The following is a 25,835-nucleotide window of genomic DNA, read 5'->3' on the forward strand; positions in this document are numbered from 1 at the left end:
AGAAGGATGCAAACTTACAGTTGTCTGATTACATCTAATACATTCTCTTTTAAATCTGACCTCACTCAGTCTTGGGCATATTCACTTCTGTGCAAACACAAGGCTATACTGAAGTCAAGAGTGTCCATTATGGAGAGAACACAGGACTAGGCGAAAAGACTGCAATTTGCTATAAATATATCTCACTGCTCATATCAAGTGCCTGTTGCATACCAAGACTTTGGAAAGAATGCACAGAGAAAGCGTCTTTTTCCCTTGTGTGGCTGCGTCAGCAAGGACATTCTCACATGCAGACAAACATGCTGTGCATATGTAGGCATCTGTTTTGTACACATCGTATCAAATAGCCAGGAATAATTTTAAACTCTCCATTTATCTGATTTTCATTTTGTACTTTTATAATACAAATTAAACCCTCTGCAGTTGGTCTTCCAAAAGACATCATTAAGGAAAGCATTAGGCTGGGAGCAAGGAAGCTCCCATGGGCACTGCATCCAGTAGGCAGTTACGCCATGGGTTAAGGCAGCCCACGTGTGTGTCCCCACCTGCCCTCCCAGCACATTGCAACCTGGCCACACAATAGACGCTGCCACCACATCTAATTCTGTGCTTTGCTCAATTTTAGGCACTTCACCTGAAAAAGGTAGCAGAGGCAGGTTAATGGGACTGCAGAGACAGGTTTTAATTGGAGTCACTATATGTATACATACATATATATGTATATATAGTGTATATAATAAATATACATATATAAACACATACATATAAATAAAAACTGTCATTCACTTTGTAAAGTTCATCCACGGATGTAAGATAAAGCTAAGCCAAGCTAGCTATTAAAATGTGACAATCTCATCCAATGCAGAGATTAAAATATCTGTTCTCTATTAAACCCTATCAATAAGGACCCTTTTGCCCATATAACACCATACTGACTTCAGCGAAAACCCCTGCTGGAACAACAAATTCCTATCAGTAGATCCAGCCACGACTGAAATTGCTCAAAGAAGTCAGAAGAAACAGCAAGTAAAAAGGCTCAGTTCATTATTTTCATTCACTTTCTGTATTCTGATATTTCATAAGCAACATCTCCTAAAGTAGTTGGATAAAGTCAATTTGAGAAAACTATTAGCTTTGTACTGCTTAGTCCCCCTAGTGGTAGCACTCTACATGCAAAAATGTATTTTATTATTCCTTTTGGTAAACAGAAATAAGCATTTGCAAAGTAAAAGGCAGCAATCTTTCCCATATTTCTTTAAAAATAAATACATTTTCTTCTGAAGCATACTAAGCTAAGCCATACACAGGAATGGAAGAGTATTCTTTACCTTGTTACTGAAAATATAAAAATAAATATCAAATTTGCTTTATCTGCAATGACTTCTCCCAGCATTAAGACTACTTGCAAAAAAAGAGTTTTTAATAGTAACTTTAAAAAAAAAAGATGTAGCAGTGGAACAAGTGCATAAATCAGTTTTATAGCATAAACATTTTCTAATGTCTTCTCATCGATATTAAGCATAGAAAGTGATTCCTAAATTTCTTTCAAAACATTGTATTGATTCGTAAGAAGGAAATTACCAATCCTATTTCCAAATATGACCTTTTAGCTAATACAAGGCTGATATAGCTCAAGAAATATTAATCCAGGTAAGAGTCTTGAAAATCCCCATCTATAGGTAAAGTATTTCCTCATTTTACACTTTCCAGATTTGGGGCTTGATTAAGAATCCTCTCAGCTTTTCATTCTCAAGAACTTTCAACACTCATGAAATAAGACATCTTTTGCCCTACCTTTATCATTAGTAATTATTTTCTCTACTTGACTAGAGACAGAAATATTTGAAAGAACACACTAGTAAGGGAAGAGTTGAAAAGAAGTTCTGATCTGCATCCTGCCCTGAAGCAAATTATCATTAAACAGCAGACACATATATATAAACATCCAGGTGCGATGTGAGTTGGCCTTCAGCCAACTTCCCTTGGATTTGTCTTACGTTTTTTAGAGCCTGCTTCTTTTAATTTTTAGTTCATTATAAATACACACACACACTACTGTTTGTTGCTCAGCTGCACTGACTTCTTATAGAGAGCCTTTTCTAAGTGTCTCTAGTATGAGATTAAAGGAAATCTTTTCCTTTCCTTGCCTATCCTCATACAAGTAAAAGACAGTGTCAAAGGGCTCCTGTTCAAGATGCAGACTTCAAAGATGTAAAGATCAGTATGTCAAATATAACATAGAAGTATCATTTTTTGCAGAAATGAGTATCTGGAGACCAGAAGTTAAGCTCTTAAGCTCTAAAGCCAGTGCAACTGCATGGCACGTTTTCTTTTCCAGTCTTATTGTTGTTTCCTTTTAGTTTTTCAGATACTGAAAAGTCCTCCCACTTCCTGCTTTCTGCGTAAACTCCAAGTAATATTGATGATCATTTTAGACAGTGCTGCTGTACTAATTATATACGCCTATGTCTTATGGAGGTACTCGTATCATCTGTTTAATAATATCATATAATCTTTCTTACAGAGTTAATTATCATATCCTGAATCACATCTATTGTGGATGAAAAACCACTGTTTGGAAAGCAATACAGAACACATAAATAAGATAGATGTTCAACGTAGCCTGAAGTGAGCAGTGTGATTATCTCCTTTGAACTAAATACTACCTTGTAGCTCAGCAAAAACTTCACTAACTTCCTGCTGAGTATTTCCTTAAAAAGGCTTTGTGGAAACAAATGTGTGTGCTATTACAAGTTTTGTTTTCTTCATTTTTACTTAAAGGGCAGTTTTCATTTAAGAAATTCTGTTTCACTGAATCTACTTAATTTGGAGAGAAAATGAAAAATCGCATCTTACTCATGGAAAGAAGTTTGGACACTACATGCTTTTAAACTGCCACAGTTTCACTATCTGGGGAGAAGAGGCTGCAGAGAGAAAGGCTAAGCTGCAGTTAAGGATAGGAAGAAAAGAAAGGAATTGAACTTACAGTAACGTAGTTCATGGAGAAAAGAATTTCTCTTTCCATTTCCACAAAGTATCCAGGCTCAAATCCTCCTTTTACCTTTAAAAGTGCTATAAAAGCTAAAACCAACACTGAGAAGCCAACCTGCCTTAAAACCCAAGAGGCATTAGTTAATCCTTCCCCTGCCATCAACGCTTAAGTGTCATCCTCTTCATGTAAATTTTATCATAAACAGCATCCATTCCCTAGTTACACTGTTCCCGATACGAAATTAATCAAACACTCTGAACATATATTTAAAATTGTAGTTGTCTGTCTTTCTCTTATTTGTAGCCTCTGTTGCAGTCAGTCATTCTCACATGTACTTTTGCACTTACCATTGGAAGGTCTTTGAGAATTTGTATACCATCACCTGGACCCATATGTGCTATGTGGTTAAAATTAGTTGGGTTAGAAATTAATTTATTTCTCATTTCTGGATCGCGTAACATCTCCCTGGAAGAGAAAATACTGTTTAGATATTTTGTTCAAGGTGAAGATAGCCGCTTAAAAAATAATTATAGCTTTGATTATCAGCTATCTTAAAATGGAAATTAACTATTTAACCATGTTAGCAATAATAAACTCTTGCTATCAGCACTAGCATGGACAAGCAAGCTGGCAAACTTCCAGCTTGAAGAGAGGGCTAAGGGCAAGAACAAATGAATGATATTTTGCAGGCTAATAGCCCACACCCAATAGTTACTAAAAGTCAGAACATATACAACCACTATTGAGCTGATAAAAAGCTCTGTAAGATGAGCAAAAGCAGAACCCACTTGTGATGCTGTATTACAAAGCACAGATGAAAATGAAGGAGAAAATAAGAAAACAATTAAAGTAATACTGCGGTACCTTTCTCAGTCTGTGGTCAGAATGGCATTACAAGTTCTCCAGAAGTATGCACATTTCAGAGCTCAGAATAAATACAATTTTAAAAGACCAAACCACAATCGGCTCAGAAAAGTCAAGAATAAGAACTGGAATTTTTTTCTCTGCTGCACACACATATTACTTTTCTTATAACCAAAAAGAAAAGAAAGCTGAGAGCCAGCCATTCGTGAAAGAAGTTGAAAGTTAGAAACCTGAAGTACTTGGAGAGTAGTTTAGCAAAGTAGTAGGCCATCCTTAGTGGGTGATAGTAAATGGACAGTAACATGCTTTGTGAACACTGTGAATGAATAGTGCAAACCTAATTTAACTGCCATTTAGGAAAGTATTTGTGACCTGTTAAAGACTTCTATTTAGAAATACGTCATGCAGTCCTATGTCCCCTGAAGGTGAGTTTTCTGAAATTTACAGAATGTGAATGTAGTTAAATAAATCTGAAAAGCATGTGCTTTGGAATACTGCTGAGAGTAGAACTGCCTTTCTAGAAAGAAAAGCAGAACAAAAGTCTGAAAATAATTAATATATATGCATAATTATCAATGCAATCTCCTTTTGCAAAGTGTTTATTACAGATCTTTACATATACAATGTATGTGCACACCTCTGTCCCTATATACAGTATGTGGAAACTTGCATTCCAAATTAGAGCTGTTTCAGACAATTTGTATTACTGAAATTACTCATGTATCCAGCATATATCCATTTCCAAACTGGTATTAACAGGAATTATACAGAGGATTAACACGCTAGTGAAGACACAGAAACATCTGAATAGGCATTCCAGAAAGCAGCAAGTGAAGTACTACTACACTGGCATCATCCACTGTCCTTCAGGACCCACAGGCATGTGCAGAAGACAAGTACAGGTTGCATACAGACCTTCTCTGCTGCATCCTCTCCTCCTCTGGTACTCTGAATGAATAGCGGCGCTTGTTGTTGATATTTCGAACCATTTGCTTCCGGCTGTTATCTGATGTCTCAGGAACTACCAGCTCATCGCCCTCTGGAATCAATATGAAAATGATCCAGAAACTTCATTAGGCATTCATGGAATTTGAATTCAAAGACATTTCCTCTTTCTACTTTTGCTAGTGTAGCACACCACCCATTTTCCATCAAGTTTGAAAAAACGCTCCTTGATTTAGGGGTCTTCTTGGTCACCGTCTACTCTGTTAAACAAAAGCAGACTTAACCCTTCTCTTCACCCTTCTGCCACAACCGTATTTCTCAAAATAAACATGGATTAATTGTTTCAAACAAAACCTTTATTTTCCCTTTTCAAGGAGAACATACTTAAAAAAAATTCACAGTATAAAACATTTGTTTTCTGAACTTTGGGAAAGGTTTCTTTAGGTCAAGTATAAGATTAATTTCAACTCAGCACTGCCAAGATCATTATTAAAGCCCTAAATTGTGCAGGTATTTTTAGATGGTGTTTTGGCAGGCTATCTCAGATGTGGGGGAGCAACTAGTCATTCTGTTTTCTATTTTAAGTCTCTTTATATTTTTATTGAATATTCAAAAGGGAAAAAAAAAAAATCAGGCTACCTGCCTACCAGATATCAGTATCATTGCAATCACTGTGTAATACATAAGCATGGCTTTCTCCCAAACTAACAAGTATACATTTGAGAGATGTATGTATGTATGGAACTTTCTACAATGCACAGATTCAGGCCAAGAGAAAAATGCTTTTTCTAAACAAAAATTTGCATGATGAAAACCGGCTCCTTTTTACTTACCTGCCATTTTGTTTTTGAAATATATTAACCTAATTGTTTCCAATCCTAAAAGGTTGAGCGATCCTTCTGCATTCAAGGGTCGTACCTGAAACAAGGAAAACCAATCTTTTAGTAATAACTCTTATTTACATAGTGCATCTTATTCTGAAAGTTCCAAGGAGCGTTCTAATCTTTATGAAAGGAGCACTGTTATAAAGCCAGTCAGGGAGCAGAACAGTGTAATTGGCCAGAGCAAAGCCTACTCCACAGAAGAAATACAATCTGGAGGAAGCAGTATCCAATGACACATGCCTGCTCTCAGAAGTAACAACTGAGAGTCGTTATAGCCACAAAACAGAGGAAAGGACAATCTTAGATCTTCAACTTCTGTTTGGAGATCCAGTACACAAGGAGTTGCCTAAAATTCCACTTAAAGCCATACGCATAACAACATTCCTACCAGCATTTAAATAAATTGTTCCATAAGATACTTCATGTAATAATACAGTTTCAGTCTATCAGATGCACAAAGCACTAAGATTTTATTTTGTGTTAGCACCATGCCACAATTACACGTTGTGACTTAAAAGTATATACAGATTGCTAAAACCTAACGATATTTGTGATGTACAGCTTCATGAGGAAAAAAAATCCACTTTCCAAATAGTCTGTAAATTGTTAGAAACAAACCCTTTTCCCCCTTCAGTGTTAAAAGCTTTCCTGAAGTCAGGGTAGACAACATCCACTGCTCTCCCCTCCTTTACCCAGCCAGTCATTCCATTGTAGAAGGCTATCAGACTGGGTAAGCATGATTTCCCCTTGGTGAAGCCACGCTGACTACTCCTGATCACCTTTTCTTCCACATGCTTAGAGATGACATCCAGGATGAGCTGTTCCTTTGCTTCTGTTTTTCATCCAGAATAAGCTGTTTCCCTTTCCCTTTCCTTTCCCCTTCCCTTTCCCAATACAGCTTTAGAGTTGGAATTAGAATACTTTAGTTGGAAGGGACCTACAAAGATCATCAACTCCAGCTGCCTGACCACTTCAGGGCTAACAAAAAGTTAAAGCATATTATTAAAGGCATTATCCAAATGCCTCTTGAACACAGACAGGCATGGGTCATCAAACACCTTGCTAGGAAGCCTGTTCCAGCTGAGCAAACAGCTCCTGAATACCAAGGTAGTGTCAGTTTTCAAACACTTCTTCCTTTTGGTAAGTGAACCAAACCTAACAAAATTCTACTTACAATCCTTTTTTTTTCTTTTTTTTTTTTCTTTTAGTTCAATTATGTTTAAACAAGCAGTTTTAATGATGAACTCTAATGTCCTTAAAAAGAAAAAAAGTATGAATGTAGCAAAGCAATACTGAAGTCTAGTCATATTCTTTAACTGATATCAAAAGAGCAAGTTACCTTTTTGAGAGGAATAGTCTGAATCCACTCCATGGAATTCACGTCAAAGATATCAATTGCATTTTCACTATACACAGAGAGGTATGGTGCATTGTAACCTGAGATGGAATGATTAGGTATATAGTCATGTGCTTTTACACAGGGTTCACAATATACAACTTGTTATGGTTTAACAGTATTTATAAGAAAAAGCAAAACTAAACCAACAAAAAAAACAAAACCAAAACCAAAACAATCTAAAAACAACCTTAGGTTGCAAAATAAATTTTAACTAAAAAAATGGCCATTAAATTTATTGCAAAGGCAAACCACCACCAAAAAAACTTCTAAAACCTTCACAAGATTTTTCTTTTAACTTTGCAGAACCAAACCACTTCATGAACTACACGGAATTACAACTTACTCTGCCAAGCACTGATGTTGTTAAATATTTTTCTTCTCTAAAAACCCTATTTTTAACAGTTTGTATTTTGTACATGATGTGGTAGGTATTCTTGTTATTTAATAACCGTCCTTTGAATGAATGTGCTTAGTGTTTGGACCATGTACTAAATGAACATCAGTTAAAATTAAGCACCATGATACAGTCAGTAGTGTCTTCATATTTCCTGCTAGTTTTAATTCTCTTTTCTAATTTTCCACATTGTAAAGGGAATTCTGTGCTACTCATTTCGCACATTTTCCAAGCATGAAATTTTTTCCACTGGGACATTCAGTATAAGGATAATTCAGTACTTCCACATTGGCAAGAAAGCTGCCATAGTCTGCCAAGACTAACAAGAGCATCTAACTTGTTTATATGTAACACTATTTGCTATAAAATATACCTCTGTTCTGAATTGGAATGCCATCAAGTCACTTCATTTAAGGCAATGAAAAAACTTGCACAAATGTCAATGGCCAGTATAGAAAGTCTACATGTGAAAATAACTGTTTTTTATTCATTTACTTAATCTTTTATTCTGACTCAGTCATTTTCTGAGTTCTGACATCATAATAATCGTGCTCTTGCTTGAAAAACAGAAGTGACATACAGGCTGTAAAAACTTATTCTTCCACATTGAGATGGGGCTTCATTCAGACCAGAGGAAACATTACTCTCCTCTGCAACGTGACTAGTGCTGTCACAGTGAAGTAAGAAGGCAGACTATCTTAAAAATCAACATAGGACTGTGCTCTTATAATCTGAGGACAAATTTGGCTAATCTTTATCTGCATTCAGAAAGATATTAAAAAGAAGGCAAGTACTGCAGCTTTCTTTTTCCTCTGTCACAATTATGAAGTCCCAGCTTTGAAAAAACATGCAATAAATGTTTAACACAATTCTTACTAGAAAAGGAAATCTTGAAAATTTTCATTTTTTTTCCCAATGAGGTTAGGAAATACATTTTCTACACTGTTGAAATACATTTTCTACTACTATGCTGTAGTTCGGAAAATATGGAAAAAAAAGAATAAAAGAAAATTAAAAAGAAAGAGAAGATGAATGAGAAAAGAGTTGAGAGAATGAAGGAGCAACAAAAGAAAGGGAAAAAAAATCAGTAAGCAAGAATAAGTACCATTAAGAGAAAGACAAGTCTAACTACCAGATCCTGTTATCTTTCAGCAATTCAAATCACAATGCTGAGCCAAAGTATAATCAAATTTTTAGGCTTTAAAGAGCAACAGTCTAGTTCCAGCTGTAGCAAATGCAAAAAGATCCCACTAGCCTCTCTAGGGCCTAAGGCTGTTTTAGAGATCAGGCTGGGTGTTTAGAAATAGGAGATCAGGTGACTGACCTAGAAATCCTGGCCCTTGATTTCTCTTTGCACTAGCTACAGCAGCACAAGTCTGTTATAGAGCTGTCAAAACTAGTGTAAATGAGATCAGGATTAAATCCTCTTGGCTAGATTTAAAACTGCTGAGACAGAAGCTGAATACTCATTTACCTGTAGAGTACTTTTCCTTGAATTTCACATCCTGGGGATATTAATACAAGCAGTGATCACTTCTATGTATAACAACAAATAGACTGACACACGGAGCAACTTACAGCAAGATGATGGAGTCGCAGGCCACATCAATTCTTGTTGTCTAGACCTTCGGCCCTGGCAATCAACATAAACCCCTACGCTGCTAAAACACAGCAGGTATTCTTTATTTGAGATTTCGACTGCACAGATGGCATCAGTTGGCTGCTGTGAGATAAATGATAGTGTGTGGTCATCTGGATGGAGCAGACTGTATGGGCTGCCTTCTCCATGAAGGGGATATTTTAAGAAACCTGACTGGTAGCCTACACAAAGACGGTCACTGAAGACTGACATCCACTGGACATTCCCCTGAACTTGGATCTCCTTGATCTTTTTGTGGCGTGTCTTACTCTGATTTAGTTCATAACAGAGGACCTGCCTTTTCATAGCTACACACAAGCATGTAAAGGCTCCATGGCGTACGTGTCCAGAAACTATTGACTGGCAGCCTTTTGTTTCTGCCAACTTATAAAACTCAGTCTCTCTTCCATCCAGCGCTGCCATGGGGAAAAGCCGCACATGACGGTTTCGTCCTGAGATTACTGCAATGAGCTGTTCGTTTGGGATAAGCTCAATCTGATGAACCTTCTTATTGTCACCAACACGGATAATCTCTAAAAAAAAACAACAAAAATGATAACAGTGAAGTGTGAATTGATTTAAAAGTATGTATTTGTAGTGGATAAACTATGAAGCAAATAAAAGAAATCCCCTTTATTGCTCCCTTAATATATATTTAAAAATACAGAATTGTAATTTGTATTTTAATTATACCAGATATGCCAGTGCTGGATAATCCTTTGACTTCTCAGCAGAAAAAGGGAGGAACAGATCCTATGTAATAACAGCTGCAATATCATTTTAGAATTAATTTAAAAAACAATTTATAGCCACTAAACTACTGAATAAAGGAAAATCCTCAGAGAACTAAATTGTACAATTAAACATGTTGCTTGTTGAATTAGCTTTGGCATCTGCTGTTATGTGTCTACATAACTGAACATAAGGTTTCATTTCCAATACCAAGGAGGAGGTTACACAGAAGTCCAATCCAAGCACCTTACTGAGATGCACAGCAGAAGAAGATGAGGTAAAAAGTCACAGACTGGAATGGGGAATGTTCCAACTAGATATGAGAAGATGTTTCATTGTGAAATACACATTGCAACAAGCTGCCCAGAGAGGTTGTGAAATCTCTGACCTTAGGTATTTTCAAGACCTGACTGGACAAAGACCCGACCTGGCCTGAATTCAATTTTGAGTCTGCTTCAAACAAGGAAATAAAACCTTCAGCTGCATTCCAGATGATGGATCTTTGTTACTGGAACTGATACCCAAAACTGAAAGCACAGAGAACAGCTTCTTGATTATCTGCTCTCACATGGGGCTGTCCAACTTATAATACAGTAAATTGAGAAAAATGAAACTAGAGGATATCGTTAAGAGAACAAGGCTTACAAAGTCACTTTCTGGTTATTTAATATAAGGGAAATTATTACCAGTTCCGAATCTCTTACCATCTTTGGTGACATGCACAACAAATAACCCTTCTTCATTCCCCAGTGCTATTCTTTCATGGTCTATGATATTAACAAAGGGGGAAAAAAAGGTTAGTTTTCTTTTAAAATGTTTTTTTTTTCAACAAATGTGATAATTCTGATTAACAGAGACTTTTTAATATCTTGAAATAAACAAATATAAAGCCAAAATAAACACATTCATCTAAAATAAGAAGAAAAAAACAATGGTCTTTCAAATTTCTGAAAAAAATAAGTCTTTTTCCATTTCTCCTGTTAGTACAAATAACACAAGAAACATTATTTTTAAGAAATCATTCAGAGTACTTAGGTATACCACTTACTTTGCAATAAATAAAAAATCACATTTAAATAATCTGAGCTCAACATACTTTGTGCAGTACCATTTTAAAAGACTTTATTCTCAGCTCTCAATTTTTCTCTCTTTTTTAACAGGCAGATTTTTGTAAAATCAGTGATTTACACCTATTCTGAAGTTCTAAATCTGTCCATTTAAGGAATTATGTTTACAGAATAACAAAAGAGTAATGTTTAATGCTTAGCCAAAACGGCTTATAACTATGCGTCTGTATATTTTTAAAGATGTGACAAAAGTTCTGGGTCATACTTTGCACTTCTCTTGTACTCCCATACATATTTCCATATGGGATAAAAACACTACATATTATTCTCTTTTCAGTAAACAATGTAATTTAACATATTTTTCTTTAAAAGGTATGCTTTAAGCATACCCATCATAGAGGCCATCATGAATCAACTACGTTACTCTGCTTTTTTTCTGGCAACATTAGAATCTAAGAGAAGAAATTTTTCTCAGAGATTTCTTCTTATTCATTTCATACCTATGATTGCTGCTGACTGTGTTGTTTTGATGAGGGGTAAGGTGCTATCATAAGCTTCTTTGGGAACATAGACTGAGCGGTCTTTGAGTTTGTTCTTCTTCAAAATCCTATGCAATTCATTGAGCACTCCTACCCATTTGCTTTTTTCATTCTCACCGTCTGCTAGAATCAGGATTGAACACTTATTACTGGATGCAGAGAGCTGGGAAGCTGTGACCTGGAAAAATTTTAAATACATATTTTAAGTCATAAGCAATAAAAGATTTCGTCTTGATCATTTATACAGGATATCAGATGCATGTAAAGTGTTCTGTTAATCAGCTCTCTGATCTAAGAATGCAAAAACTTAGCTTTAGTTAATAGAAAAAAATTTATCACAATCAAGAGCTCATGGCAGAAAGACCTACAGATGTGAATAACTCAGCAAAATCTGAAAACTTTTTTTGGTAACATATTTATATTTATTCTGTAACTTGGAAACATCCACCCTAAATCAGCTAGACATCTCACAGCAATTTTATAATGTAAAGAATTTCTTACAAAGTATTCTGTATTTTTTAAAAGTCAATAGTTTCCATCGTTAATTTAATGTAAAAGGAATGGTATATACATAAGAATGACCTATCACCATCATGTATTTGGTACAGCTACTACAGATAAAAGCAAAAGCCCCTTTTGTAGGTTTATCTCCTCCTAGCATGCAGAGTGCTGAACAGTCTGAAAGCAGGAAAAACAAGGAGTGAAATACAATGGTGCAAGTAAAGAAATGATACGAGAATTAATTAGACAACAAAGATTTTTCACTGAGGTCAAAGCTTCAACAGAATATCCAGTAAAAATAAAAAGAATATTAGAAAAAGACAGTGATGGCAAAATCCTGATACCAGGTAACATATAAATTTCGACGAGTATATTACACTATATTTCTATACTAACTACCTGCTGAATGGGAGTTTTCAGAAATCCAGTGTCTATATATGAAGTAATTACATACAAAAAATGCTTCAGGAATAATGCAGCAAATCAAACTGAGAAGCAGAAGACAACTTTGGGAAATGAAAGTGTAGAAGGTCATGAAGAACAGAATTTCAAATGGCTAATAGGAAGTTGAGAAACATAAGTCTTATTGTGAAGGTTAGAAAAAAATAAAACCTATCATCTTTTTTGATGAAAACTTGTGCTATTTTTATGATGAAAAATATATGGATCTATGTACAGAGCTTTATGCACTGCTGCAGTCATGAATAACACACTGCTAGAACTTGTGACAGAAGTTAAACACTAGCAGGTAGTGAATGCATGCTGTACATCCCAGTGTAAAACCCTGTACTTCTGGGTAACTACGCTCAAAACATACATACTTACTCGAAAGATACAGGGGATATCTTTTCGATTTGCGTGGATGACATCTGAAGCCAGGACAGAACTCACTGAGAATTCTTCATCCCTTATGGAGACCATAAACATTATTGGAAATAATGTTAAGGAAAGTAAAATCTGTATGTTTGATTGTTTACTTATATTTCCACAGTACCAACTTCCTTGTTTTGTCACGTACACAACAGGACAGTACTGAGATCTAATTTTAAAATTATCCTGACTTTTCTCTTTATCTGCAAATTGAACTCATAATGCAATGTTACGTAATTACTCCTGGTAAATGCTGATGGAAATATACCTATTCAGAGTATTTATTTTTGCATCTGTTTAAATTAAAAACTTAAAATAAAAATCAAACTAGAAAGAACAGACTGGGGCAAGAAGACCCTTTCGACTCTTTCATAAAAATCCAAACTGTCTAGAAGTTGTAATTTTAATTGGGTACGCTAGATGTCATCAACCTTCATCGAAGTCAGTAGTATTTCAATAATACTGAAGACAGTGAGAACAAAATATTCGGCCCTCCTGAATACAAAGTTCTATTAATTTTATCCAATGACAAAGGTCAATCTGTCTTCAAAAACTCTGTCCAACCCCCCAAAGAATGTGTTTTTATTCTTTACTCATTCCACTTCTTACACACAGCTAACAGAAGCATTTTGGCATAGGAAGTAGTAATGAAGTTTTAATTGCGTTGTCACCCCCCTTCCCCTTACGAAAAGCTCCCACTGAACAACAGAAAGCTTACCTCATGTCTATGACTTGACTCACTATCACACTGGGCTGGGATGCTTTTCCTTCTGCTATATCGTACAGGAAGAGTTTAAAATCACAGATCACTGCCAGCGCTCTCTGCCAACCTTTCTTTACTCCAGCTGGTTTGGGTACCTTTAGCAAAATAAATTCTGATCAATTCTTTAAATCTCTGTACAGTCAAAAATCAAACAGGCAGTACAAAAATCAATTCTCTTATCTAGGCTGACAAACTTTTGTTCAGTGATAATGTTAAGCAAGATAAGAAATAGCATAGATGCAGTAAGAGCATCAAACACAATCATACAGATACCACACCATGTTATTTAAAAAAAAACAAACACCACTTTCTCCCTAGTAAACAAGCTTATTCAAAGATATGTTGACAAAAGATATAAACATCTATCTCTAGTTGGTCAACAGAAATCTGCCTAGTAATTTTTTAATTAATTCTTTACAAGCTATTACCAGCAAACAGTACTAGTCAACAGGAAGACTCAAAAACTCATTGGCCTGGGAAGATGATCTGATCTCTAGAGATGGACTATTCAAGACCAACTCAAAGCACAATGGCCAACAGACACAGAGAGAGAAATACTGTTGAAAATGCCAAGAGTTGCTCTGTGAAAATTTGTCTTAGTTTCCAAACTGTTACCTTAAGATATTACTAAATCCTTCTCCCCTAAAATTAGTGTTTAATTTCACCTCCAGAAAGCAACAAATTTAATGCAAGTGCCCCAAATGCTGCTACTTGATACTTACTCGGACATGTCCTTCGTAAGCTGTTCCTATACCTTTCTGTGGATCTATTCCCAAAGGGCCCTTAGTCTGTTCAGGAGGGATTGGACATACTGCAGGGGCCTTGTCTGCACAGGTCACGTGGCAGGAGAATCCACATACTTGTGAGGAGGAAAAGAAACAAAAGTATTTGATGGTTATTTCTTATGAAATGCAAAAGCTATGATAATGATGATGATACTTTTTCTATTTTTTTTTTTTGATTAACAACTGAATTGTTGCACTGAACTTTGCTACACTAAAACAGAAAAGTAATTTTTTTTTGCACAACAGCAGTGCATAATTTGATTGGACCTAAATTCAGAGTTGTTCAGCTTCAGAGTTCTATGGATACACAGTCTGGTTTCATTCAGGTAAGAAAGAGCCTCATTAGAAGTTCAAATTGAAAAATCTGTATGATTTTTTTTCCTAGGTCCATCCGTCTTATAAACAAAAAGCTGGAAACTTCCCTAAATGATGTGTGTTATTCTGTGTATACATAAATCTAGAATAAATCAGTCCTGGAAAGAAGCAATATTGTTACTAAATGACAAAACTTTCTTACATATTGCCCCGGGTCGTAAAGCAAGGTTGCTGTCAGTATACTTGACCACTGACTGCTGCCCCTTATTGCTAATTTACATAAACTCTGCTAAGCTCTTCTGCCACCAACCAGAATAAGTACTTCCCCAGATAACTAGGTAATTTTTTACGTGAGATACTCAAAGTGTTTGGCTTCCACTGTTACAAGACAGCAGAATGACAATATATTCTGTTATTCAAAACATATACAGAAGACACCTGCATTATTGTTTACTATGCAATCTGCATCTGTAAGAACTTCAGTTCCCGTTCCCTGCTTTTATACTTACCTTCACAAGTGCAGCCCTGTCTTATTAAACCAACCATCAGAGATGTGCATTGATTGCATTTTGTTGGGGTATTAAATGATTTCACTACAAACTGATGTGCTTTAGGCTGTGAAACAAGCAGACAAGGATGTTAATACCTGTAACACTTCTGAAGAATAGTTATCTTTTCACAGACACAAGAGTGTTTGCTGAAATGAGACCTGAGTTCCTAACACACAGGCTGAAGACATTCCTTATCAGTGCTTGTTATTGATAACTTAAACCATCCCATGCGAACATAACCACAGAAACTGAACCTTGCCTCAGAACATTAGTTTGCTTTCACCCTAGACAGGAAAGTTGACAAAATTATCCAATTGCACTCATTACAAGTTGAACATATGTATATACCTATCTTTCAAGAAACATATTCAGTGCTTCACTGTAAGGAGTGTTGCATTAGTTCAAAGTAAAATATCAAACTTTTTCAAAATTCTTATTTTTATGCCAGAAAGCATTACAGAGTTAAGTTTTATGGTGTCAGGCACAGGCAATTTCAGAATACCCAATTTAAAGCAATAATACAGATAAAGTTGATTTTAAAATCAGTTGATTGCAACTGATAGACCAGCTGAAGTGCCTCTACACACAGCATGGGAAACAAGCAGAAGGAGTTGGAAACCATGTCACAGTTAGACAAATATGACCTGATTGCTATCATGGAAACATGGTGGGATGAATCACACAACTGGAACACTGTAATTGAGGTCTATAAGCTTAGAAAAATAATCATTATTTACTGTTAAGGCAAAACATTTGTAAAAATGAAACAATGTGTGCAGTACAATCTGTTTCACATGATTCCAAGTGCACCCACTTAGTATTTTTGATTGACCTGTTTAGACGTTGCCAACAGAACTGCCTGCTCAAACATCTTTAGCATTCTTTTACATAAAGTCTTTTGTTATTTCGCAATTTATCAAAGCAGTGGAACAGATGTACTAGAAAGACTTACTCACTTCATTGATTAATTGCAAAAAAGGCTTTTGTTGTTGTTTTTGTTTGTTTTTTCATATACACAGAAGAACCCTGAGCTATTGAGGGGCTGTTAAATTTTAGAAAGCAACCAGCCTGCACACAAAGAACGCTTCTGGAGAGTTCTGGTAAGATTCCTGATGCTGTGGCCCAGGAGCAATACTTTTCCCCTTATTGTACAAAAAGTGTGAACACATGATTGAATACCTTTAGTGCAGAAAGTCCTGATCCAATATATGCTGTCTTCATGGTTGGCGTGTGAATTGAACGGGGAGGATGATCCATAACCTGATCGTAGTCCCCAAAAGATCAATAAGACATCAAATACACACTATCAAAGACAGCTTGAATAAAGTAAAAATACTACAACCTGCCGCCCACTCCATTCCCAAACATACAAAAAAAAACAAACTGACTAACAAAGGAAGGACTCAGGAATACAAATCTTACTTGTCATAAAAACGATGTGCAAGATTCAGCTCTTAAATATTTGACATCTTAAACAGCAAAAATGGTTTTGCATTAGCTCCATTTAACTGACTATTTTCTAACATAAAATAATCAGAGAATTGATTTTTTAAACAGGGACAGGGGATGATACATTATTACAGTTGCAGAACCTTGCTAATATTTTGTATGGACAAGACTCCTGTCCTGGTTTCAGTTAGGACAGAGTGAATTTTCCTCCTAGTAGCTGGCAGGGTGCTATGTTTTGGATTAGAATGAGAAGAGCGCTGATAACATGCTGATGTTTTAATTGTTGTAGAGCAGTGCTTACACCAAGCCAAGGACTTTCCAGCCTCTCTCTGTCCTGCTAGCGAGCAGGCTAGGGATGCAGCAGAAGCTGGGAGGGGACAGACCCAGGACAGCTGACCCAAACTGGCCAAAGGGGTATTCCATACCATCTGACGTCATGCTGAACAATATATAGGGGTGGCTAGCCGGGGTGGGGGGGCCGGCTGCTCAGGGATAGGCTGGGCATTGGTCAACGGGTGGTGAGCAATTGCATTGTGCATCACTTATTTCGTACACATTATTACTATTAATACTATTATTATTATTATTATTGTTGTTATTCTTTTCCCTGTCTTAATAAACTGTCTTTATCTCAACTCACAGGCTTCACTTTCCCGTTTCTCTCCCCCATCCCGGAGAGGGAGGGGGGAGGGTGAGCGAACGGCTGTGTGGTGTTTGACTGCCAGCCGGGCTAAACCACAACAACTCCAAAGCAAGACTCCAAAACATGCTCTCACAAACTATATTGTAACATCAACTTTGTGCAAATATTTCTTAAATTTTCACAACTAAGGATACATTATGCAGAGATATCCAATAATTGATTTAACATAGTCCCCATCCCAAACCAACTAACCATACATAAAAGGACTCAATATTCCCCAAAGTACAGCTCACCACCAGTGCAGAAAGCTATTTACAGGGTTCTAAATAGTCCCTACAGTATAGCGAGTTTAGTTTCTAAACAAAAAGGATTTGTAACAGCAAAGTAAAACTGATACTCCTAAAAAAAAAAAAAAAAAAAAATCAGAGTACCTCTATGGGTTCAGTTTCGCTTGCTGTAGAAGGAGACCTTGATCTTGAATGGAGGTGAGACTTGGTATCTTCATCCCGTGATGGTGTATTAGACAATGTAAAATTCTCAACTGAATCAATCTAGGAGAACAATTCCAGAGGGGGAAAAAATAAAAGAAATCAAAGACATCATTAAAATGGATTTCTTGACTCTTACCAAAATAAGATAAGGAAGCAGCAGAATTCCTAAGAGAGAACTGAGAAAGAAGAAGTCAGTTTTAAGTAACTCTTTAATCAAGCTACAAAAACACAATTTAAATTATTAAATATGAAGACACCAAGGCTTCTGCTGAGAGGTGAGCACATGCATAAGAAATGCTAGTTCAGGGGCCTGATAAACACTCAAGGAGACTTGTAATTGAGCATTTTTAAAGGGTGACTATTTCCTAAACATTACTCTTATTTTGTCCACCAGTAATAGAGATTTGTTAGTAGTGAATTCCCATATAACCCACATAAATCAGTGCAAATGTATTTAGCAGAAAAGGCATAGCAAATGATATATTTCCTTAAATTAGCATTAACAATATTCACAGAGAATTGAAAGGTTTTGTACTCCACCGAAACTACAAAAAGGGAAACATCTTTATTTTCTACATTTTCTTCAGGGGACTATTTTCCTAGTCTTTGATACACAACAAAACTAAGCCAAGAACAAGATTATACTGAACAAGAGGACACTGGGTATGATCAGGTGTCCTGATAACAAGTCATCTTTTGCCTGATTTTCATCAGACAAATGAAAATCAAGACTGAAAATCAAATAAAAATCAAATGAAAATCAGAGAATGTAAGATTCTTCATTGTAAACAGGACATCCCCACATCAAAGTTTTGGATTTATTTTTTATTTAAATTAAAGTGAGATAAGGATGCTTTTCTCCACTAATAATAAAACTAAAAGCTGGAGGCCTACAGGAGGCTCCACTGCATGTCTGGCTTTTCTAGAGCAATGTTATCAACAGTTCCCCATTGCTAAGGATTTGGGTAACTTGCAAAAAAAAAATAAAATACGCAGCAGCCTTTACAGAAGCATCTGAATATTCTAATGTTTTTTTTCTTCATTTGCCATTGACACCATACTAGGAATTTAATAACCTCTGCTACTTTTTGGGGAACAAAATATATCGCCATGCCAATCTTATACATGCATATACAGTCCTCTTCCCCAGAAACTCAATCATGGTAATGAACAGGTGCAGCTGAAGCTCTCTCTTGCTCTTTTTTTTAATTTTTATTTTAGATTGTAGTGAGCTAAGTTTGATGACTTCTTTACCATAGTCATCAAAAAAAATGTCATAGAGAATGCTCATCAGCTTAATCAACTTAGGCAAATTAAGATGCCTGCGTCTTCTTTCTGTAACAAAAAAAAAATTTGCATCACGGGATAATGGGATACACCTGTTTTCTGCACAGGGGTCATGCATTTCAAGTACTGAGGCAAAAATTAGCAGTAAACATTTTGCGCTCAGATTTATCAGAAGCAAATTATAATTGGAAGCTTCATCCAGTATTAGAAACACTGATGCCTTTAAGTAGAAAATCCCCAGACACATAGTATTGTTTCAATTAAACTTTTTTTTTTTAAAGCAAGTCTGAATATGCGATAACTTAGAATCCAGTCGAAGACTATTTAACCTCAAAAAATCTAGCTGCTTCTTTACAGTGCTATTTAAAAAAGTAAGCCCAAGGAGTAACCACAGGATTTTTTTTTTCGTAGCAAGAAGCAGACTTTCCTTCTCTTCTTTCAGTTAAATTCAAAGATCTAATCTATTATTTCAAAAACATTTCCACATACTCAGAAGGCTTTCCCTTTCAAAGTACTATCTGCATACCAAAGAATTTTCATGGTGTTTCTTAAAAAATTTAGTACAAGGATAATACAAATAATGGAACTTTTCGGGAATGTGCTACAAAGCCTTTGTGGTTAGAAGTCAACTGCTGAACTATTTACAAATGTATTTTTACTTTGCTTATGAACATAAAAAGCCCCAAAACACACAGAACCTGATCTAACATTACTGAATTTGAAGGGAATTTAACCACCAACTTTACAGGGTATTAAGCTATACGGCTGCTGTAATCTTCAGGTTCCTTATTTTAATGAGATGAAGTAAGTACAAAAGAAACATAACTGAGCTACGGCCAGAAGCTTAAGTGGACCATAATATTAGCACCATTAAAATTAGTCTTAAACTAAGCCAGTGGATTATGAAAACAACATTTCGGATCAAATTGCAATAGCCTTGTACGGCTTCCACCAGACTGTGTTTAATGGTATACACAATGTCATCTATGAAGGTGACAACACCAGGTTAGATGAAGCCCTGAGCAACCTGATCTAGTGGGTAGCATCCCTGCCCATGGCAGGGGGGTTGGAACTAGACGGTCTTTGAGGTCCCTTCTAACCCAAGCCATTCTGTGATTCTATGAAGGTCTGAGCCAAAGCTGGCCCCTGTATAAATACATCTGAATTGGAGCCACAATAGGCAAAAACAGTCACTGTAAGCTTGCCTAAAACACTGAGATGCTGAGATGTGTGCTTTGAACTACATTAGGACATTACTAGAGCTGTGCATATCATTGTTTATTTATTGATTATTCAATAGAAATGCTTTGTATGCTTTCCTAGTCTTACCATCACATATATATGAAAGAATCAAAAGAAGTAGCTCAAAGTAGAGTGAGTTCAAAGTGGACATGGCATACCTGATACCAATTCAGGTACAAAGTTTTGGTAAAACCATGTTTTAAAATCCACCTCAATTTCTGAAACACCACAAAGCTATCCAGCTTGATAGACTATAACACATACAACTATGTCTTCCTTGTATGAATTTTTCCTGCCTTCTTCAATGTTTCAGTTTACTCAGTTTCCTACTTCTCATTTATTTATCTTTGTGCTGTGACATTTTCTGTCATTTGCTGTGACATGCCTCCTGAATGCCAAACTTCTACCTTCTACAGGAAATTCTTGTAACCCTATGTGTCCTCTCCAAAGGTCAAGGAAACGAACAGGCCCTCATTTGACATCTGCTCATCTTCCCATCCTGTATCAACCAGATCAGCTTTCACAATGAATTTTCATACTGAAATGAGAAAGTATCCAAAGCATCTTCTTTAGTTACTGCGATATTTTGCTCATGGAAGTATTACCAAACCAAATACTCCAGAAGCTTTTAGCCCACAGCTGTAAAACAACAAAAAGCACAGCAGCAGCAGCAGCAAGCAGTAGCAGCAGCACAAGACATGCAGAGAGATATATACGTAATCCATACATTAAACAAAGGCATGTACACAACAGGCAAAAAAAAAAGGGCTACATAGAGTAAGACAGCCTCTTACACATCTGCCTCTGTTAGCTGGAATACAGGAAGGAGAGCGCTTTAACAAAGAAAGGAGGAGAGTATGTTACAAAACCAAAGTGACATATACTTCAGCTCTGATTCATTGCTGTGTATTTCCAGATGTACTGTTTAGACACACACAAACACGTTCATTTTTAAAACAATTTTCAAAACACTATTCTGGGGTAACAAGAGGAAAGAAACGTCAAAAAAAGGAACAGTTATTTTAGAGTTTGTAGCTTTACAACAGACAATAACAGTGAAACTACAGACTATGTTACACTAAAGAAGTACGATTTGTAGTTGGTATCACTGTATTCTCAATAAGACAAATAAAGCAATCTTTTGGAGGTTCACTACATCCAATTTAAAGAATCATTAAGAACCAGAGTAATTCTAAACTTAATTATGAATGTGCAGGAACAGTCAGGGCTCTCAGCACACACTAGTGGAGTATTTAAAAACGAGAATTCAGAACATGATTTACTCTGTGGTTATTTACAAAGCTGAGATTTGTTTAGTTTAACCAAGGCCCACAGGGACTGCAGGGGGGGTCAGACTGCAGGAAAATTTAAGAAAGCTATTTTTAATTCATAATGTGCTACTAACAAGAGAAAAAAAATATTTTCTAGCAAGCAGGAAAATAATTGTCAAGGGAAAATGGACTGTTATTGTTTCAGTGTTACTAAATAATCACAAATTCAACTTTAAATAAAACAAGTTGATTGATTCTGTTAGCTAGAGATACACAAAGATCAATCTTGAAAAGAAATAAAAAACAATACCAAATCAAAACAAAAACCACCACCCAACACTGCTATTATCAGACACTTCCAGGGAACACAGGAGACTTAAGACCTAGATTATATTACTGAGAGACAGTCTGCAACACACAGGAGAAATAAGGGAAGAGATTTAGAAATGAGTATATTGGAGTCATTGGGGATGGCTGCCCTCCACGCCACAATCAGAAACCACAGACAGCAAAACCCAGTCCTACTCCTTTTCACACCTCTAGTGCACACAGGAGATAAAAGGACCATTTCTGGACATTTGGACTTTGACAACTATGAGGATTTTGGCACCAGTTCTACCAATTTGACCAAGTATCTTTTTGAGGATTCGAGGAGGAACAGCTTGAGCCAACAGTGATTACTCATCACAATACTGAGCTACTACTTTTCTTGCTCAACACCTGCAGGCTACAGAGACAGCTAGACAAATGTTTTTACTTCTCTCCAGAAGAAATGCAAAGCTATCGTTTTCCTTAATTGATACAATTAGAATTAACTACAATCATTCACTGAGTGTGATAAATGATCACATTATTCGGATGTCAGACAGAAGACGTTATCCACCCTAACAAACTTCAAATGTAACCAGTGGGTCAAACTCGGTGCTGCTTACACATGTATATATTAAACAGACTTCAGAGACTTTACAAAGAGTGCAATATGTAACTACAATGGCATATTATTTTACACACACCGTCATTTCATAATGAAGCACAGAGGCTATAGAAACATAATGGGCCATTAGTAATATTTACTTTGGGTTCTTGATTACAGGACAGGCTTTCCTGAAAAGCATGCTATCTTGCAGCACTGCCTCAGTCTAACCTAAGCATTTCCAATTCTTCACCAGTCTTAATTTAAAGAACCCACACACTTCTCAGGTTTGATTGAGCACAGACTAATTCTCCTTGAGATGCTACAATAAATATTACCCTACAAAGCAACTACTGTCAAAAAGACATGTTGATAAGAGAACACAGGTCACATCTAGAGGGGAGGGTGGGTTTTGTTCTTTTTTCCCCCCTTTTTTTGTTTGCCCTTTTTTTTTTTTTTTTTGAGGCCCTTACTTTCTGTCAAATACATGGATATCGAACCTGCTCAATTAACTGAAACATAAATAAACATTCATCTTGGTAACTGAAAGGCTAGGTATTATGAATCTCTTTGTGAATTAATCAAATAATTGCCCAGCTATAGAAGGCTGCAGAATTGAATTTAAACACAATTTAATTATGCTACCTTCCACCTACTAAAAAGGACATCAGACATTTCTCTTTCAATAAAGAAATATAACTCAACAAGTCTTCTATTTGTTTGTAAGGTACTTTTCCTGTCTTTGAACAGTCAACTCTCTTGTTTTGCTAGAAAGTTTGCCAGAAAGCATTCTGCCTCAGTGTTAGAGAGGCCCTAGATAGCACCTAGTTACTCCAATTCAGAAAGGTACTGAGAAAAAAAAAGCTGTTGGACTCAACTTGAAAATATACTGAAGGAAGTTTGATTCTGTATGTGCCAAGCCATCCATATGCAATGATATACACACTAATACTTTGGGTATTAGTTAAAAAGATTCGATCTGGGTGGACCAGCTGAAAAGAATGATCTAAAGGATGTATGCCAACAGTTGAAAATTATTCACTTGCAAAGAAAAAAGGTAAAAGCTCATGAAAAAAAAATGCTGCCCTCTTTAAAACAAAAGAAACAACAACAAAAAACAACAGTGCTTTATCCTGTATTTATTGGTGTCCTTCAAAACTAACTAGAGAGCAAACAGGAAAACTTTTGTCCTCTGTTTCACCTTGCAAAACAGAGAATTATCAATTACTCTGTTACATATGTACTTTATTTCTCTTTTAACAGATTTTTGCAGAATGACAGGATGGTTGAGGTTGGAAGGAACCTCTGGATGTTATCTGGGACAAACCTCTGCTCAAATAGGAACACCTAGAGCAGATTGCCTAGGACCATGTCCAGGTGTCCAAGGAGGGAGATTCCACAAACTCTCTGGGCAACGTGTTCCTGTGCTTTGTCACACGCACAGTAAAGTGCTTCCTGATGTTTAGATGGAACCTCTTGGGTTCCAGTGTTCGTCCATTGCATCTTGTCCTCACACTAGACACCACTGAAAAGAGCATGTTTCTGTCTTGCTTGCATCCTCCCTTCAGGTATTTATAAACATTGCTGAGATCCCCCCAAGCTTCCTCCTTCTCTAAGCTAAAAAGTCTGAGTACTTTCAGCTTTTCCTGATAGGAGATCTGCTCCAGTCCCTTCATCATTGTTTTAGGAGAGTAATAGATATTTTAAAGGTACCTTTTTATGAAAGAGCCTGCTGATACAAACTAAGTGTTCCTAATGCCCTGGCAACATACAGAGCACTTCCTTAATTCAGTGAAGAATTAAAATATTAATTTATTGTACATTTAACAAGACAGGAAACTATACTCTAAATATTTTTGGTGTAAGAAAATTCCAACAATATCAACAAGACAAGGATTTCTACGCTTCACAAAAATGCAGACAAATGCATGCTACTATGGTACCATAAATGTACATTCACATTTTGTCTAAGGTATGTACTGAATTGCAGATAAAAACATCTAGATGAAAAGCATTCTTTCAGAGTTGCTGATACTCAGTCAGTAGTATAGGCCTATCTACTACACCGTCTTTGTTACATCATTCACAGCAGACATTTCTAGAATAAAATTAATAACATTGCATTTTAATGCAAACGTGATTCTAGTATTTTAAATACATATGTATAAATATGTGTGTATGTGTATATAACATATACACATAAAAGTACACACATATGTACGCACAATATACACAGAATTGCAATGGCTGGTATTCTACGAATGATGCACAGTATTTACTTCGATTTTAAAAAGCTTGTTAGCATTTACACTTATGTGCTTATTACTTTGGTCTGGAAGAAATATATACAGTCAATTTTAAGCTTTTAATTTAATTTCCTTAGCATGCAACTAACCAGCGCAAATATTTAAACACTGTTGAGATCAAAAATTAGCATCTCAAATACCAATAAAAAGAAATCAAGAAGGTCACTTCAGATATAATGAAGATTACTTCTTAAAATATAGGCTAAAAAGTATATTAATACTATTAGTATATAATACTAATAGTATATAATAGTATTTTATTTGACAGACAGAAATTAACTGTATGAAAAGAAAACACTTTCACTGAAGTGACCAGAAAGGTTTTGGAAACAACTAATGATAAAATAATAACATGAAGCAATAGAACTAAATAAAATAAATATGCCAGTGATTTTAGAACCATTTTCCACAGGCCATATCAGTAGGTAAGGCCCCAAAGCATCTTCTCCCCATTAGATATAACCTTCTGAAAGTAAGATTTCTTTACCTGCACATAAAGAAAAACACTGACTTCAAAATTGCATGTCTGTCTATATAGATAGGTGTAAGTATTATAGAAATAGTTCTCTGCTGCAGTTGCAGCACTTTTATTTTGACTGCATTACTATTTTGAATATTCCAAATCAAATCAACTGATCTCTCTTACTGAGGGATTTACTGGTTTGAAAGTCAAAGACTTACGTCATCCATAAAATCAATCAATGAGGATGAAGAGGAGGAAAAGGAATCCTATTTTAATGAAAACAGCAGTAAAAAAAAAAAAAGAAGGGAGAGAGACAGAAAAAAAGAGAAAGATGAAGAAAACTGTCCAGCGTAAATAAAAGTGCAAAAATAAAGAACTTAAATAAGTAGTGCCAATAACAGTTACCTAAGTAATTTTCATTAATTGCCTATCATAGACAATTAATCAATAAACTACCCATATAAAACGAAATGTTTTTCCAGCATTAAAACACAATGACACAATAAAACAATATTCCTATACTCCAACAG

The 25,835-nt window shown here is 35.9% G+C and overlaps 1 protein-coding gene across 5 annotated transcripts in view; it reads right to left on the bottom strand.

Moving 5' to 3' along the window:
• CDC42BPA (CDC42 binding protein kinase alpha) overlaps positions 1-25,835 on the bottom strand; it is a 163,582-nt gene that overhangs the window by 13,290 nt on the left and 124,457 nt on the right. For 3 of the 5 annotated variants that reach the window (XM_040552935.1, XM_040552932.1, XM_040552936.1), the window contains 14 exons: positions 21,147-21,185; positions 17,764-17,883; positions 16,420-16,500; positions 15,199-15,304; positions 14,312-14,448; positions 13,545-13,684; positions 12,782-12,863; positions 11,417-11,633; positions 10,554-10,616; positions 9,057-9,650; positions 7,025-7,122; positions 5,635-5,719; positions 4,772-4,895; positions 3,340-3,457 (listed from right to left, as the gene is read on the bottom strand). In XM_040552935.1, coding sequence (XP_040408869.1) covers positions 3,340-3,457; positions 4,772-4,895; positions 5,635-5,719; positions 7,025-7,122; positions 9,057-9,650; positions 10,554-10,616; positions 11,417-11,633; positions 12,782-12,863; positions 13,545-13,684; positions 14,312-14,448; positions 15,199-15,304; positions 16,420-16,500; positions 17,764-17,883; positions 21,147-21,185 — 2,004 coding nt within the window. The remainder of the gene's footprint in view (positions 1-3,339; positions 3,458-4,771; positions 4,896-5,634; positions 5,720-7,024; positions 7,123-9,056; positions 9,651-10,553; positions 10,617-11,416; positions 11,634-12,781; positions 12,864-13,544; positions 13,685-14,311; positions 14,449-15,198; positions 15,305-16,419; positions 16,501-17,763; positions 17,884-21,146; positions 21,186-25,835) is intronic. The other 2 variants (XM_040552934.1, XM_040552933.1) reach the window with 2 other exon arrangements.

This window comes from Cygnus olor, chromosome 3 (assembly GCF_009769625.2).
Source record: "Cygnus olor isolate bCygOlo1 chromosome 3, bCygOlo1.pri.v2, whole genome shotgun sequence".
Taxonomy (NCBI): domain Eukaryota; kingdom Metazoa; phylum Chordata; class Aves; order Anseriformes; family Anatidae; genus Cygnus; species Cygnus olor.